This window comes from Pristiophorus japonicus, chromosome 2, assembly GCF_044704955.1.
Source record: "Pristiophorus japonicus isolate sPriJap1 chromosome 2, sPriJap1.hap1, whole genome shotgun sequence".
NCBI lineage: Eukaryota > Metazoa > Chordata > Chondrichthyes > Pristiophoridae > Pristiophorus > Pristiophorus japonicus.
Window position 1 is genome coordinate 156897929 of NC_091978.1, and position 16002 is coordinate 156913930.

Below are 16002 nucleotides of genomic sequence, written 5' to 3' on the forward strand. Positions count from 1 at the left end.
ACAAGAGCCAAAGCCCTTCATCCCTTCTCAGCATAGTCTCAAAGGGCTGTATCCAAGCTGAAGTTGGCATCCATCAGGGTCTCATGTACCAATATGAATAAACATTTGGACAGACATCCCTCTCTTTCAATGTAACACATTTTTCTATGCAAGAAATTGACAAAGATTAAGATTTTTTGACAAAGATTATTCACCAAGCAAGCAAAATATTCAGTAGAGTCCCTCAGAGGTTTTTGTTAAATAAACGATATTGTACAAGAACTAATGTTATCAACTCTTTCTAGAATATAGTACAAGTGCTAAGTTACATCTGGCCAGACACTACAAGGAACATAAGAACACAAGAAATAGGAGGAGTAAGCCATTTGGCCCCTCGAGTCTGCTCTGCCAATGAATAAGATCATAGCTGATCTGATCTTGGCCTCAATTCCACTTCCCTGTCCGCACCCCATAACCCTTGACTCCCTTATCATTCAAAAATCTGTCTATCTCCTCCTTAAATATATTCAATGACCCAGCCTCCGCATCTCTCTGGGGTAGAGAATTCCAAAAATTCACGACCCTCAGAGAAGAAATTCCTCCTCATTTCTGTTTTAAATGACTGACCCCTTATTCTGAAACTATGCTCCCTAGTTCTAGATTCCCCCATGAGGGGAAACATCTTCTCTGCAGCTATCCTGTCAAGCACCCTCAGGATCTTATAGATTTCATTCTTCTAAACTTCAATGAGTATAGGCCCAACTTGCTCAACCTTTCTTCATAAGACAACTACTTCATCGCAGGAATCAAGCTCATGAACCTACTTTGAACTGCCTCCAATGCAAGTATATCTTTCCTTAAATAAGACCAAAATTGTACGCAGTACTCCAGCTGTGGTTTCACCAACACCCTGTACAGTTGTAGCAGGACTTCCCTACTTTTATACTCCATCCTCCTTGCAATAAGGGCCAACATTCCATTTGCCTTCCTAGTTACTTGCTATACCTGCATGCTAACTTTGTGTTTCATGTACAAGGACCCCCAGATCCCTCTGTACCTCAGCATTTTGTAATCTCTCCCCATTTAATTAATAATTTGCTTTTTTATTTTTTCTACCAAAGTGGATAACCTCACATTTTCCCACATTATACTCCATCTGCCAAATGTTTGCCCACTCACTTATCTATCTATATCCCTTTGCAGATTCTTTGCGTCCTCCTTACAACTTGTTTTATCACCTATCTTTGTATCATCAGAAAATTTGGCTACAATACACTCAGTTCCTTCATCAAAGTCATTAATATAGATTATAAATAGTTGAGGCCCCAGCACTGATCCCTGTGGAACCCCACTAGTTACAGTTTACCAAACTGAAAATTACCCATTTATCCCGACTCTCTGTTTTCCATTAGTTAGCCAATCCTCAATCCATGCTAAAATATTACTCCCAACCCCGTGAGCTCTTATCTTGTGCAATAACCTGTTATTGAGAATGAGCTGTTGTTTCACTCTCTGTTACTGAGGAACTTTGTTGAAAGAACGTCCCTAAGGCAGAATGCTATCAAGTTTTAAAAGAGTAGGAGAATTAACAAGGGGCCAGACTTTGCTGTCAAAATAAAAGTGAGGCTAATGGCACTCGTCGGTGTTTGTGGTAAAATGCTACAACCACTTTAGACGAGGAGCAGATGTATAATTAAATGCAAATATCAAAAAGCTGCTGTCCGAGTTGTGCCGCTCCATCATTAGCTTCGCGAAAACAGCATCTCGTCCTCAGCCTCCCTTTAACCTGTCTTTTTGGAACTTGCTGAATTTGCCCATTAAACTCGTCACAGAAAGTTAATTCTTGTCATTATAAGTGCAAGTACCCTTTTAACAACGTGAGAAGTGTTACTGACTGCCAATCAACCTCTCTGGCACTGAAAATTGACTATTACAAGTGTGGAGTCTCATTCTTTCAGGGAGATTTTAGAAATGTCAAATTTTAAATTGAACATTTTTTTCTTACTTCGATTCCTTTCTTAATTCAATCTTTCTTTCTCTCTCTATTTCCTTTTGTGTACCTCATTTGACATTGAATTCACCCACTTTAATTCACCCTCCTTCTTAGTCTTTCTGTTGCTCATTTGGTGTCAGCTGTGGCTCAGTGAATAGCACACTTCACTCTGGGTCAGAAAGCTGTGGGTTCAAGTTCCACTCCAGGGACTGGAGCACATAAATCTAGGCTGACACTCCAGTGCGATACTGATGGACTGCTGCAATGTCGGAGTTGCCGTCTTTTGGATGAGATGTTAAACCGAGGCTCTATCTGCTCTCTCAGGTGGATGTAAAAGATCCCATGGCACTATTTCGAGTAAGAGCAGGGGAGTTATCTCCGGTTTCCTGGCCAATATTTCTCCCTCAATCAACATAACAAAAACAGTTTATCTGGTCATTATCACATTGCTGTTTGTGGGAGCTTGCTGTACTCAAATTGGCTGCCGCATTTCCTACATTACAACAGCGACTACACTCTAAAAGCACTTCGATTGGCTGTAAAGCGCTTTGAGACATCCAGTAGCAGTGAAAGTATATATTATAAATGTAAGTCTTTCTTTATTTCAATCCTAAAATCTGATTGGTTAAGGAGATAGCTTGTTGTTGCCCTGTTCACTCGCTGCGCCATTATCAGCTTGCACTTTCAGCAACTTTGTGTGCAAAAATGTTTTGAGCTTAGGTTGCAGGGGCAAGTCGAACTAATGGCAGACACAGTTTGCTGCTCTGATACGGTAAATTCAGGCCTATTATAAATCAAATAGTCATTATTAGGTGACATTAAGCTTGGGTGCTTAAAGTATGTAGATCATAGGTGGAAGATAAAACTGAGCAATGTAAGAAGTTCCATCATTTTGAGGTCATAGGAAATAATTAATTAGTGCAATGAGTCTTGTGATTTCAACAAGGAGACTGTAAAGTCCTGTCCCCTCAGTACAGATTCACACGAGGCATGTAGTGAAGTCAAGGTCACTCTGGACCTGCACCTTTATTTCACAGCTCTGGACCTGCCTTTATATACCGGTCTCTTGCAAGTGCACCCCTGGTGGTAAGGTATGCTGGTGGTTACAGGTCATATCTTATTACAGTCATGTATAGCATGTTAGGATACAGTAATATATAATAATGTAAGATATATGACATTACCCTCCCCCAAGGTCTTATTGTCTTTATAGGTTCAGTCTCTCAGGTGGTCTACGCTCTCACGTGGAGCACCTGAGTTGTGGTTCAGTTGTTTGCCTTGGTGTCTATTTTTCTTTGCATGTGGTTGCTGGTATCTTGCCTGGGCTGTCTGTTTCGATTGGTGTGATTGTTGTTGACTCGCCTGGGCTGTCTGTTGGGATTGCCCTTTCCTCAGGTTGTTCCCTCTGTCTGTCCACCAGGTGTGGTGCGAATTCCACATTGTAGTCTGCCTCTGGTTCCGCAGTGTTGTTGGTAAATCTGCTTTTGACTTGGTCTACATGCCTCCGGCAAGTTTTGCCATTGTCCATTTGTACTACCAGTAGCCTGTTTCCTTCCTTGCCCGTTACTGTCCCTGCAAGCCATTTGGGACCCCTGCCATAGTTTAGTACAAACACTTTGTCGCCTATCTCATTCCATCTCCCACTCGAATTTCTGTCATGGTACTCAGTCAGCTTACGGCGCTTTGCCTCAACGATTCCGTGCATGTCTGGGAGGATTAATGAGAGCCTTGTTTTTAAAGTCCTTTTCATCAACAGTTGCGCGGGGGGGATCCCAGTCAATGAGTGCGGACGAGATCTGTATGCCAGCAGCAGTCGCGACAGGCGACCCTGCAGCGTGGGACCTTGGATTTTAAGCATGCCTTGTTTAATGATTTGCACTGCTCTCTCCGCCTGGCCGTTGGAGGCCGTCTTGACGTGATTTATGCCGTGGTCAATTCTAAAATCTTGGAATTCTGCGCTGGTGAAGCACGGACCATTGTCACTGACCAATATGTCAGGGATTCCATGCGTTGCAAACATGGTTGCGAGGCTCTCCACAATGGTGGAGGTTGTGCTCGAGTTTAAAATGGTGCATTCGATCCACTTTGAAAATGCATCTACAACTACGAGGAACATTTTGCCCATGAATGGGCCGCATAATCTACGTGCACCCGCGACCACGGTTTGGTAGGCCAAGGCCAGGGTCTCAGGGGAGCCTCCTTGGGAGCATTGCTGAGTTGGGCACAAATGGTGCACCTTCGGACGCAGAGCTCCAAGTCCGTGTCAATACCAGGCCACCAGACGTGGGATCTGGCTATGGCCTTCATGAGAACGATCCCCGGTTGCTCGCGGTGGAGCTCCCGGGCAAATGCCTCTCTGCCTCGCAGAGGCATGACTACTCGGCTGCCCCACATCAGGCAGTCTGCTGGTATTGATAGCTCATGCATGCGCCTGTGAAAGGGTTTTAATTCCTCGGGGCAGGCATCGAGAGCCACTGCCCAGTCACCAGTTAGGACACATCTTTTTATCAAGGATAACGTGGGGTCGCTGGCCGTCCAGGCTCTGATTTGACGAGCCGTCATGGGAGAACCTGTGGACTCAAAGGCATTGATTGCCATGACTATCTCACAGTCCTGTTCGTCAGACCCTTCCGTGGTCGCCAGGGGTAGCCTGCTGAGCGCGTCGGCACAGTTGTCTGTGCCTGATCTGTGCCTTATGGTATAGTCGTAGGACGCCAGCATGAGTGTCCACCGTTGAATTCGCGCCGAGGCGTTGCCGTTTATTGCCTTGCTCTCGGATAGGAGGGACGTGAGGGGCTTGTGGTCAGTTTCTAACGCGAACTTGGCCCCGAAAATGTATTGGTGCATCTTTTTGACACCGTACACGCACGCGAGCGCCTCCTTCTCTACCATTCCGTACCCGCGCACCGCCCACGAAAGTGACCTGGAGGCATAAGCTATGGGTTGTAATTTGCCCGCACTATTGACATGTTGTAAAACGCACCCGACCCCATACGCTGACGCATCGCATGTGAGAACTAGCTTTTTACCTGGATCAAAGAAAGTCAAACCACTGTTGGAACACAGAAGGTTGCTTGCCTTATTGAAGGCGCGTTCCTGGGCGTCCCCCCAAAACCAATCGCACCCCTTCCTGAGTAGCACATGGAGAGGCTCCAGCAGCGTGCTTAAGTTCTGCATAAAGTTCCCAAAGTAATTGAGTAGCCCGAGAAAGGCGCGCAGTTCTGAGACATTCCGGGGCCTGGGTGCCAGGTGAATTGCTTCTGTTTTGGACTCTGTTAGGCGGATTCCATCAGCGGCAATCCTTCTGCCCAAAAATTCAACCTCGGGTGCAAGAAACAGGCACTTGGATTTCTTGACTCGTAGGCCTACCCGATCCAACCGCTTTAGTACTTCCTCCAAATTATGGAGATGGGAGTCGGTGTCCCTGCCCGTGATAAGTATGTCATCTTGAAATACAACCGTCCCCGGGATGGACTTGAGCAGACTCTCCATGTTGCGCTGGAATATGTCAGCTGCCGACCTGATGCCGAATGGGCATCGACTGTACATGAAAAGGCCTTGATGTGTGTTGATGGTGGTGAGTAGCTTGGATTCCTCGGTCAATTCTTGCGTCATATACGCAGATGTGAAGTCTAATTTTGAGAAAAGTTTACCTCCAGCCAATGTGGCAAATAAGTCCTCTGCTCTGGGCAGCGGGTACTGGTCCTGTAGGGAGACTCGGTTTATGGTAGATTTGTAGTCCTCACAGATTCGTACGGATCCATCAGGCTTCATGACTGGGACGATGGGACTTGCCCAGTCGCTAAATTCCACAGGTGATATAATGCCTTCCCGCAGAAGCCTGTCTAGTTTGTGTTCAATCTTTTCCCTCATCACATAGGGTACAGCTCTGGCCTTGTGATGGACCGGTCTAGCATCCTGTGTGATGTAGATTTTGACTTTGGCCCCTTTGAAAGTGCCCACACCTGGCTGAAAGAGATGTTCAAATCGCTTTATAACTGTTGAGCAGGAGGTCCGTTCCTCTAATGACATGGCATGGACATCATCCCATTTCCAGTTTAGTTTTGCCAGCCAGCTTTTCCCCAGCAGTGTTGGGGGGGTCTCCGGGGACAATCCACAGGGGAAGTCGGTTCACTGTCCCTTTGTGTGTGACAGACAGCATGGCGCTGCTGAGGACTGGTACGATTTCTTTGGTATAGGTCCTTAGTGTGGTGTCGACCCTTGTGAGTTTTGGTCTGTCTCTTTTATGCGGCTACAGTTGTTCAAATTGTTGAGCGCCCATGATTGACTCGCTCCCGTATCCAGCTCCATGTTGACAGATATCCCGTTGAGTAGGACCTTCATCATTATACGAGGCGTCCTGTTGTAGGAGCAGCGGCCATTGATCGTGTTGACCTGCTGTACACCGGTGTCCCGAGTACTGTTCCCACCATCTTCTGGTCCGCTTTCCGACCCATCCGATTCGTATACCAGCCGAGCTGCCATTTCTTTGCACATGCGGGCCAAATGCACTGTATATTCACAACTTCTGCAAACAGACTGCTGAAATCGACATCCCCTTGCCAAGTGCCCACCCCCACACCTCCAGTACAGACCTGTCCCATTGTTCAAAGAGTTTTCAAAGAATGAGTGCGTCTGGCTGATCTCTCTTGAGCTTCTCTCAGTTTGTAGTTGATTGCTCGCATTGTGGGTTGATGAGGTGTGAACGGCCGTTCCTGTGGCCCTTGATGGCTTCTGCTTGCTGGCGAGAACCTGTTCTCCCGGTTTTGTCTGTGCGTGGGGGTAGCAGCTTGTTTAGTGCTGTGAACTTCTTGTTCCGATATTTCGTTAGTTGTCGTACCTGCATTGTAAATCAACCTCGTTTCTTCTTCCCCTATCAAGAATGTCTGTGCAACCAGTGCTGCTGCCTCTAAGGTCAGGTTCTTGGTCTCTATGAGCTTTTGGAATATGCCTGCGTGGTCTATTCCTGCAATGAAAAAGTCTCTCAGCATTTCTCTCCTCAGTTCATCGGAGAACTCACATAAACTAGCCAACCTCCGAAGTTCCGTCACGAAGTCGGGTATGCTCTGGCCCACACAGCGTCTGTAGTTGTAGAACCTGTGTCTGGCCATGCTTAGGCTGCTCGCTGGCTTCAGGTGGTCTCTTACCAGTGTGCTCAATTCTTCAAACGACTTGCTTGCTGGTTTCTCAGGTGCCAACAGATCCTTCATTAAAGCGTATGTTTTCGAGCCACAGCTGGTCAAGAGATGGGCTCTTCTCTTGTCTGCCTTATCGTCACCTAACCAGTCTTTGGTTACAAAGCTTTACTGGAGCCTTTCTATAAAGTCCTCCCAATTGTCTCCCACATTGCATTTTTCATCTGATCCGTTGTTCGCCATTCTGTGGATTCTGTAATCCCGTAACCCGTCACCACTGTAAAGTCCTATCCCCTCAGTACAGATTCACACGAGGCATGTAGTGAAATCAAGGCCGCTCTGGACCTGCACCTTTATTTCACAGCTCTGGAATGCTGCACTTGCCTGAGACCTGCCCTTATATACCTGTCTCTTGCAAGTGCACCCCTGGTGGTAACAGGTCATATCTTATTACAGTCATGTATTGCATGTTAAGATACAGTTATATATAATAATGTAAGATACATGACAGGTCCATTGTCGCTGACAAGGACGTTGGGCAAGCAAGCCATGGGTGGTGAACATGGCCCGGAGGCTTTCAATGGTGGCTGTGGAAATGCTGGGTGACATGATTACACATTCAATCCATTTGCAGTAAGTGTCCACAACTACTAAAACCATCTTTCCTCGAAAGGGTTCGGCAAAACCTACGTGAATCCTGGACCACAGTTTGCAGGGCCATGGCCACAGACTCAGTGGAGCCTCCCTTTGTAATGTCTGTAAGCTTGTAATGTTTGTAGCTCCACACTGTGGATGTGGACGTATTGTGTACTGCAACTCCATAGTTAATAATAAACAGAACCAGGCAGATTTCTGGAGGCTTCCGAGAGAGCTGCCTGCCATGTAGGAAGCTGTGTGTGCTACACATTCAAGGAGTGTAAAAGCAAATTGGTAGAGAGCACCATGTTAGTTCACTATGACATATCTAAGGAGATTAAGCTAGCATGCGATGCCTCTCCGTATGGAGTTGGGGCAGTGATCTCTCATGTATTAAGTAGTGGGGAGGAGAGACCAATTGCTTTTGCTTCAAGCACTCTCAGTGCCAGTGAGAGTAATTATGCGCAAATTGAAAGGGAAGCTTTGGCATTAATTTTTGGGGTCAAGAAGTTTCACAAATACTTGTATGGTTGTAAGTTTACCATCGTTACGGACCATAAGCCCTTAACAGCAATCCTCCATCTAAAGTCCCCAGTTCCAACATTAGCTGCAGCCCGAATGCAGAGATGGGCTTTGATTTTGTCAGGATATACATATGATATTGAATACAGACGATCAGCTGATCACAGTAATGCTGATGCAATGTCTAGATTGCCTTCCCCATCACAAGTTACACCCGATAGGGAAGAAGTGTCTATTTTTCATACATTGATGAACTGCCAGTCACAGCTGAAGAGATTGGTAGAGCAACCAAACGTGATCCAGTGATGTCAAAGGTGTATGATTATATTGCAAGTGGATGGCCAAACCAGGTAACAGACTTCATTCGTAGGAATGAATTATCAGTTGATAAAGATTGTATCAATGTGGGGTGCAAGAGTGGTTATACCAAATAAATTCAGGTCCAAATTATTAGGAGACCTCCATGACCAGCACCTGGGAGTGTGCTTGACCAAGAGTTTTGCACGCAGCTTTTTAAGGTGGCCAGGTCTTCATAAGGATATAGAATACATCATGAGTCAGTGTACGACATGTCAATCGGTAAGCAAGCAACCACCACCAGTACCATTACAGCCATGGAAATGGCCTCCCAGGATGTGGCAAAGGCTACATATTGATTTTGCTAAGTTATAAGGACAACAATTGTTCATTGTGATTGATAGCCATTCAAAGTGGGTTGAGGTGTTTCCAATGTGGAAAATAACAACAAGTAAAACATTGGACATTTTACAAAAATTATTTTCTTCATTTGGCCTCCCTGAAGAAATAATGGACCACAATTTAGTTCAGAAGAATTTGCACAATTCACGAGCAAAAATGGTGTGAAACATACCAAGGTTCCACCATACCACCCTGCTTCAAATGGTGCAGCAGAGCGCACTGTACAAATTGTAAAACGTGCCCTCATAAAACAAATGTTAGATCCAAATCCAAGGGAACGACAGTTATCATTGAATCACAAATTGGGTAATTTTTTGATTACATATCGAAATACTCCTCATACAACTCCTGGTAGAATACCAGCAGAGTTGTTTCTCAAACGATAGCCACAAACCAGATTCTTATTGTTAAAGCCAAATTTGGCCCAGTCTGTAGAAGAGACACAATTAAGACAGAAAGAGAATCATGATAAAGGTAGAGTAAAAGAGAGAAGTGTGAAATTAAACCAGAAGGTGAGAGTGAAGAACCATCACCATAAATGGTTAAAGTGGTTACCAGGAAGAGTGGTGAAGATATGTGGTCCTCGCACATATTTGGTAAAGATGTTTGATAATGGACAGGTTAGATTTGTTCATATTGATCATATTTTACCTACAGACATGGAAGGAGTTGACAGTGGGAATGATTCAATTATTTCTGACTCATCAGATAGTTTTGATACACCAGTAGCAAATCCTAAATCCAATGTACTGGAAACAAATCCAGGAGAGAATCAGAATGAAAGTCTGAGTCAGAGTCAGGAAAACAAAGAGCCTGAAGTTAGAGTGAGTTCAAATGAAAATCAAAGTAATTCCGTGGAGGAAAACATTCCTCAGGATGAGCCTTGAATGAGTGTGAAATCGACACCATGTTTGGAAGGTTCTGTTCGAGAGCGAAGGTATCCTCTTCGAAACAGAAAACAAGTGGTAAAGTTAAATTTGTAAATATGGAAAAAAAAAAGTTTATATCCTGTGTTATGTATAAACATGAAAGTTATATATGATGTTTGTTATGATGGCTTCTTCATGAAGGAGGGAGAAGTGTAATGTCTGTAAGCTTGTAATGTTTGTAGCGCCACACTGTGGATGTGGACGTATTGTGTACTGCAACTGCATAGTTAATAATAAACAGAACCAGGCAGATTTCCGGAGGCTTCCGAGAGAGCTGCCTGCCATGTAGAAAGCTGTGTGTGCTGTGCTCTGTGAATATATCACACCCTTGGTGCATTGCTCAGTTGCGAGCAAGTGTTGCACTGATGCATGCATGACTCCAAGTCCGAGTCAATGCCGGGCCACCAAACATGTGACCTGGCAATTGCCTTCATCGTGACAATGCCTGGGTGGGTACGGTGTAGGTCACGTGTAAACGTTTCCCTGCCTTTTTTTGGCAAAATCACGCGATTACTCCATAAGAGACAATACGACTGGATGGACATTTCATCGTTGCGTTGGTGAAACGGCTTAATTTCATCTTGCATTTCCCCGGGAACAGCCGACCAGTTCCCATTTAAGACGCAACTCTTTACTAATGATAGCACAGGATCCTGGCTGGTCCAGGTCCTGATCTGGCGAGTTTGTGACTGGTGACCCCTCACTCTCAAAAGCATCCATGGCCAGTAGCAAGTCTGTGGGCTGTGCCATTTCAACCCCAGTGGTGGGTAATGGTAGCCAGCTGAGAGTATCGGCACAATTTTCAGTGCCTGGTCTGTGGCGGATAACATAGTTATAAGCGGATAATGTTAGTGCCCATCTTTGGATGCGGGACGAAGCATTGGTGTTTATACCTTTGCTCTCTGAAAACAGCAAAATGAGTGGCTTGTGGTCAGTTTCAAGCTCAAACCGAAGTCCAAAGAGGTATTGGTGCATTTTCTTAACCCCATATACAGGCCCCAAGTTTCGCCATGATTTGCTCCTGATTTTTAGGATCAACTGGTGTAGAACGGAGTATCTTAGAAATCGGAATTCTCGTCATTTGTGCTGCGTGATCCGTGCGGGATCGATCATCCTATGCCATGTGGTATGTCGCAGCACGTTTGCACATTCGCTGGAGGTGCCCCATTGTTGCGCAGCCTTTGCACACGTAGTGCTTGAATCGATGTTGATGGGCCCAATGATTACCCTCGCAGCGCCAACACGGTGCTAATGGATTCACATTCACCCCCGATGCCGGACTCTGAGTCATCACAGGTCTTGCAGCCACAGACGTATAGGCCCTGCCATATGCAGTTCTGTCTGCTAGCGACGTCATTTTATACACAGCACTTGCCGGTGAGCTTCGATGTTGAGAAGATATCTGTTTGGTGTTATCGTCCATGGCCATGCATGCCTGGGCGATTGCGATGGTCCTGCTCAGGTCTAGGGTTTCGGCAGCCAGCAGCTTTCGAAGAATGACCTCGTGGCTGATGCCCAGCACGAAAAATTCCCGCAGCATTTGCCCCAACGCAGCTCCAAAATCGCAAGGTCCCGCGAGGCGTCTCAGGTCAGCGGCATAATCCGCCATGTCCTGGCCCCCAGAGCGACGGTGCGTGTAAAAACACTATCTGGCCATGGAGATACGCTCCTTCGGCTTGAGGTGGTCCCGAACCAGCGTGCACAACTCTGTATATTCCTTCTTCTTTGGTTTTGTCGGTGCGAGCAGATTCTTGATGAGGCCGTATATTTTAGGCCCACAGACTGTGAGGAGAACCGCTCTGCGCTTGGCTGCGTTAGTGTCTCCTTCCAGCTCGTTGGCCACGAAGTACTGGTCGAGACACTTGACGAAGGCTTCCCAATCATCACCCTCTACGAATCTCTCTAATATTCCAATGGCAGCCATGGTTGCGTGAAGGTTCGTATTCTGTCACTCGTCGCCAGTTGTGGTGTATAGAAGAACTCCACGAGGCTGAGTACTGTGAGCTAAACTTAGTGTGACCTTAGTCTTCTTTATTACAACTCCAGAGTGCGTAAACAGCATGGCAGCCAACCTTTTATACTGGCCCTGCACGTGTGTATAGGTGACCATTAGGATTCCAACAGATGTACCCTCTGGTGGCAAGTATTACATAGTTACATACATAACAAAAGCCATTGCCAGGTCTCATGTATGGTGGCCGGGAATTGACTCTGAGCTGGAATCATGTGTGCATCAGTGCAACACTTGCATGCAGCTCAGCAAAGCACCAGCAGAATCACCGCTGAGTCTGTGGTCGTGGCCGTCCAAACCATGGTCCAGGACCCACATAGACTTTGCAGGTCCCTTACTGGGAAGCTGTTTTTAGTTGTGGTGGATGCATATTCAAAGTGGATGGAGTGTATAATCATGTCATCCAGCACATCCACAGCTACCATTGAGAATCTCAGTGCCATGTTCGCGACACATGGTCTGCCTGACATCGTTGTTAGCGACAACGAATCATGCTTCACCAGTCAGGAGTTTCAAGAGTTCATGAAACTCAATGGTATCAAACATGTAATGTCAGCACTGTTCAAACCTGCATCCAATGGGCAAGCAGAACGTGCTGTCCAAATCATAAAGCAGAGTATGAAGCGAGTAACCCAAGGGTCACTGCAGACCCGCCTGTCATGCATACTGCTTAGATACAGGGCAAGACCACAAACTCTTACTGGGGTCTCGCCTGCTGAACTAATGATGAAGAGAGGTCTTAAGACCAAGCTATCTCTTGTACACCTTGACTTGAATAATCATGTTGAATATAGAATACAAAATCAGCAGGGTATCAAGATCGCGCAGCTGTGTCACGCGATATTTCTGTAAAGCATCCTGTATAGGTTCTGAATTATGGTCAGGGTCCCAAGTGGATCGCTGGTACTGTCATGGCCAAGAAGGGCAACAGAGTATTTATTGTCAAGCTCAAAAATGGGCAAACATGCAGGAAACATATGGATCAGATAAAGCTGCGGCACACAGACGAACCGGAACAGTCGGAGGAAGAGACAATCGACGACCAACCAACCTACCCCCAGTCATCAGAGGACTCAGTGGTCATCAGTGAATCGGGATTTTCAATTACTGACATGTTCAATGAAAATGGACTTTCAATCCCTAACATGGCCATTGCCACTCCCACCAGGTCAGCCACCCAGCCACCAGTCACAACAGACTCTGAACACTCACCCAAGGCTAGAGTTCAACTGAGACGGTCAACCCGGGAGTGTAAAACACCGGATCGTCTCAATTTGTAAAAGACTGTGTTAATATCTCAGAAGGGGGTGTTGTCATGTATGTATTTTTGGGATGACTAGCCACTAGATGGCGTCACTGTTGGAGGCCATTGGGCTGCACGCACGTGTGTGCAGCCCAAGTATAAAAGACCACCCATTTTGTATATTAGTCACTTTGGTCTTAAGCAGAGCCAAGGTCATACCTCTTGGAGTTAAACAACACTCAGTCTAACAGTTATTGCATACATAACATCGATGTTCTTTTTTTCTTTAACAGCGATTTCATTATTTTTCCTACCACCGATGTTAAGCTAACTGGTCAATAGTTCCCTGGACATGTTCTATCTCCCTTCTCAAATATCGGTATTACGTTAACTATCTGCCAGTCCTTTGGCACTACACCTTTTTCTAACGAATTATTGGGCCAACAATTCTGGCCTCCCCGGGTCCGTACAGCGTTCCTACGGACACAGAAAGGCATTGGAAATGCCGGTTTCCAGCATGCAATGCACATGCACTGGAAACCAGCATTTCCGATCTGTCAAGTTTCTGGCTTGATAGATGCCCGCATCTTGGGAGCGAGGACATTTGGAAGTGGAAATTTCGATATTTACGCTGACAAATGTCCTCAAAAATCTTGCACCTAAAAAAGCAGACGCATAGCCTACTTTTCCAGGCACAAGTGTTTTAAAAAACACAAAAACATATAAAAATAATTATAACATATTGTATCAATAAAAACCTTCCCCACAACGGTAAGTTTATTTTTAAAAACTTTTTTTTTTTTTTAAATCGGGAAATTATTTTTTTTAAGACATTAATAACTTTAATTTAAATGAATGTAGTGTAATTATTTTCTATTTTTTATTAGTGTTTTGTGTGTTTGGGGCTGTGTTTTGGGTGTTTTGGGCAATATCACAATCATAGTAATAGGAGTTTAGGACCCTGCGGAACTCCTATTACTATGATACTTTACCTGATTGGCTGCCCAGAGCCATGTGACTCCAGCTATAGGCTGTGCACGCGTCGATGTGCACGCACTGCGACTGGCAGTCAGGATAGGCGTCAGCATCGGAAAGTCGAACGTGGGCAGCAGCTTAAGATAGGTGCGTATTTTTTCTCTAAAATGCCCACGGAATTTCATGGCCATTAAATATGTGTAATCGTGCCTCTTCTCCCTCTTGTCTAGATTATTTTTAAATGAGCGGATGTAATCTGTCCTGACCAGGGGTTTTATACTCTGAGTCTTCTGAAGCTCAAGAATAAATGAAAATTTATTTTGATGCTCCCAATAAAAAAAATGATTTCAACAGCATGGAGCTGATGATTAAAGATTCTTTACATATCAGATAGATTAATAACTCTGTGATTCGATTTCTTACTCCTGTTTGATTGTGCCCAGTTGGCGACGTGTTGTATTTAATTCAGTCTCCAGTTCTAGCATTTCCTGTTCATGGAATGTTGCCAGCTTCCTTAGTTTCCGATCCTTTTCAGCAGATTCCTAGAAGACAATATATCACCGTGAACAACGTAAATATTAGCTTATGTGTGTATACTTACACAATCACTGTTTGTGATTAATGAACAAAGGAAAACCCCTTGTTTAAAGAATTGTGAAATAAAGATGTAAAGAAAATGAAGTATGATAAGTAGAAAGGATGGATATAATCAAATAAGAACATAAGAACATAAGAAATAGGAGCAGGAGTAGGCTATACAGCCCCTCGAGCCTGCTCCGCCATTTAATATGCTCATGGCTGATCCGATCATGGATTCAGGTCCACTGCCCTGCCCGCTCCCCATAACCCCTTATCGTTTAAGAAACTGTCTAATTCTGTCTTAAATTTATTCAATGTCCCGGCTTCCACAGATCTCTGAGCCAGCGAATTCCACAGGTTTACAACCCTCTGAGAGAAGACATTTCTCCTCATCTCAGTTTTAAATGGACGGCCCCTTATTCTAAGATCATGCCCTCTAGTTCTAGTTTCCTCCATCAGTGGAAACATCCTCTCTGCATCCACCTTGTCAAGCCCCCTCATAATCTTAAACGTTTATTCTTCTGAATTCCAATGAGTAGAGGCCCAACCTACTCAACCTTTCCTCATAAGTCAACCCCCTCATCTCCGGAATTAACCTAGTGAACCTTCTCTGAACTGCCTCCAAAGCAAGTATATCCTTTCGTAATTATATGGAAACCAAAACTGCACGCAGTATTCCAGGTGTGGCCTCACCAATACCCTGTATAACTGTAGCAAGACTTCCCTGCTTTTATACTCTATCCCCTTTGCAATAAAGGCCAAGATTCCATTGGCCTTCCTGATCACTTGCTGTACCTGCATACTATCTTTTTGTGTTTCATGCACAAGTACCCCCAGGTCCTGCTTTACTGCAGCACTTTGCAATTTTTCTCCATTTAAATAATAACTTGCTCTTTGATTTTTTTCTGCCAAAGTGCATGACCTCACACTTTCTAACATTATACACCATCTGCCAAATCTTAGCCTGTCTATGTCCTTTTGCAGATTTGTTGTGTCCTCCTCACATATTGCTTTTCCTCTCATCTTTGTATCATTAACAAATTGGTTACATTACACTCAGTTCCTTCTTCTAAGTCATTAATAGTTGGGGTCCCAGCACTGATCCTTGCGGCACCCCACTAGTTACTGATTGCCAACCAGAGAATGAACCATTTATCCCGACTCTCTGTTTTCTATTTGTTAGCCAATCCTCTATCCATGCTATTATATTACCCCCAACCCCATGAATTTTTACCTTGTACAGTAACCTTTTATGTGGCACCTTGTCAAATGCCTTCTGGAAATCCAAATACACCCCATCC

At 44.9% G+C, this 16002-nt stretch overlaps 1 protein-coding gene across 3 annotated transcripts in view; it reads right to left on the minus strand.

Moving 5' to 3' along the window:
* spata18 (spermatogenesis associated 18) overlaps nucleotides 1-16002 on the minus strand; it is a 347300-nt gene that overhangs the window by 237793 nt on the left and 93505 nt on the right. For all 3 annotated transcript variants that reach the window (XM_070870070.1, XM_070870069.1, XM_070870071.1), the window contains exon 4: nucleotides 14546-14664. In XM_070870070.1, coding sequence (XP_070726171.1) covers nucleotides 14546-14664 — 119 coding nt within the window. The remainder of the gene's footprint in view (nucleotides 1-14545; nucleotides 14665-16002) is intronic.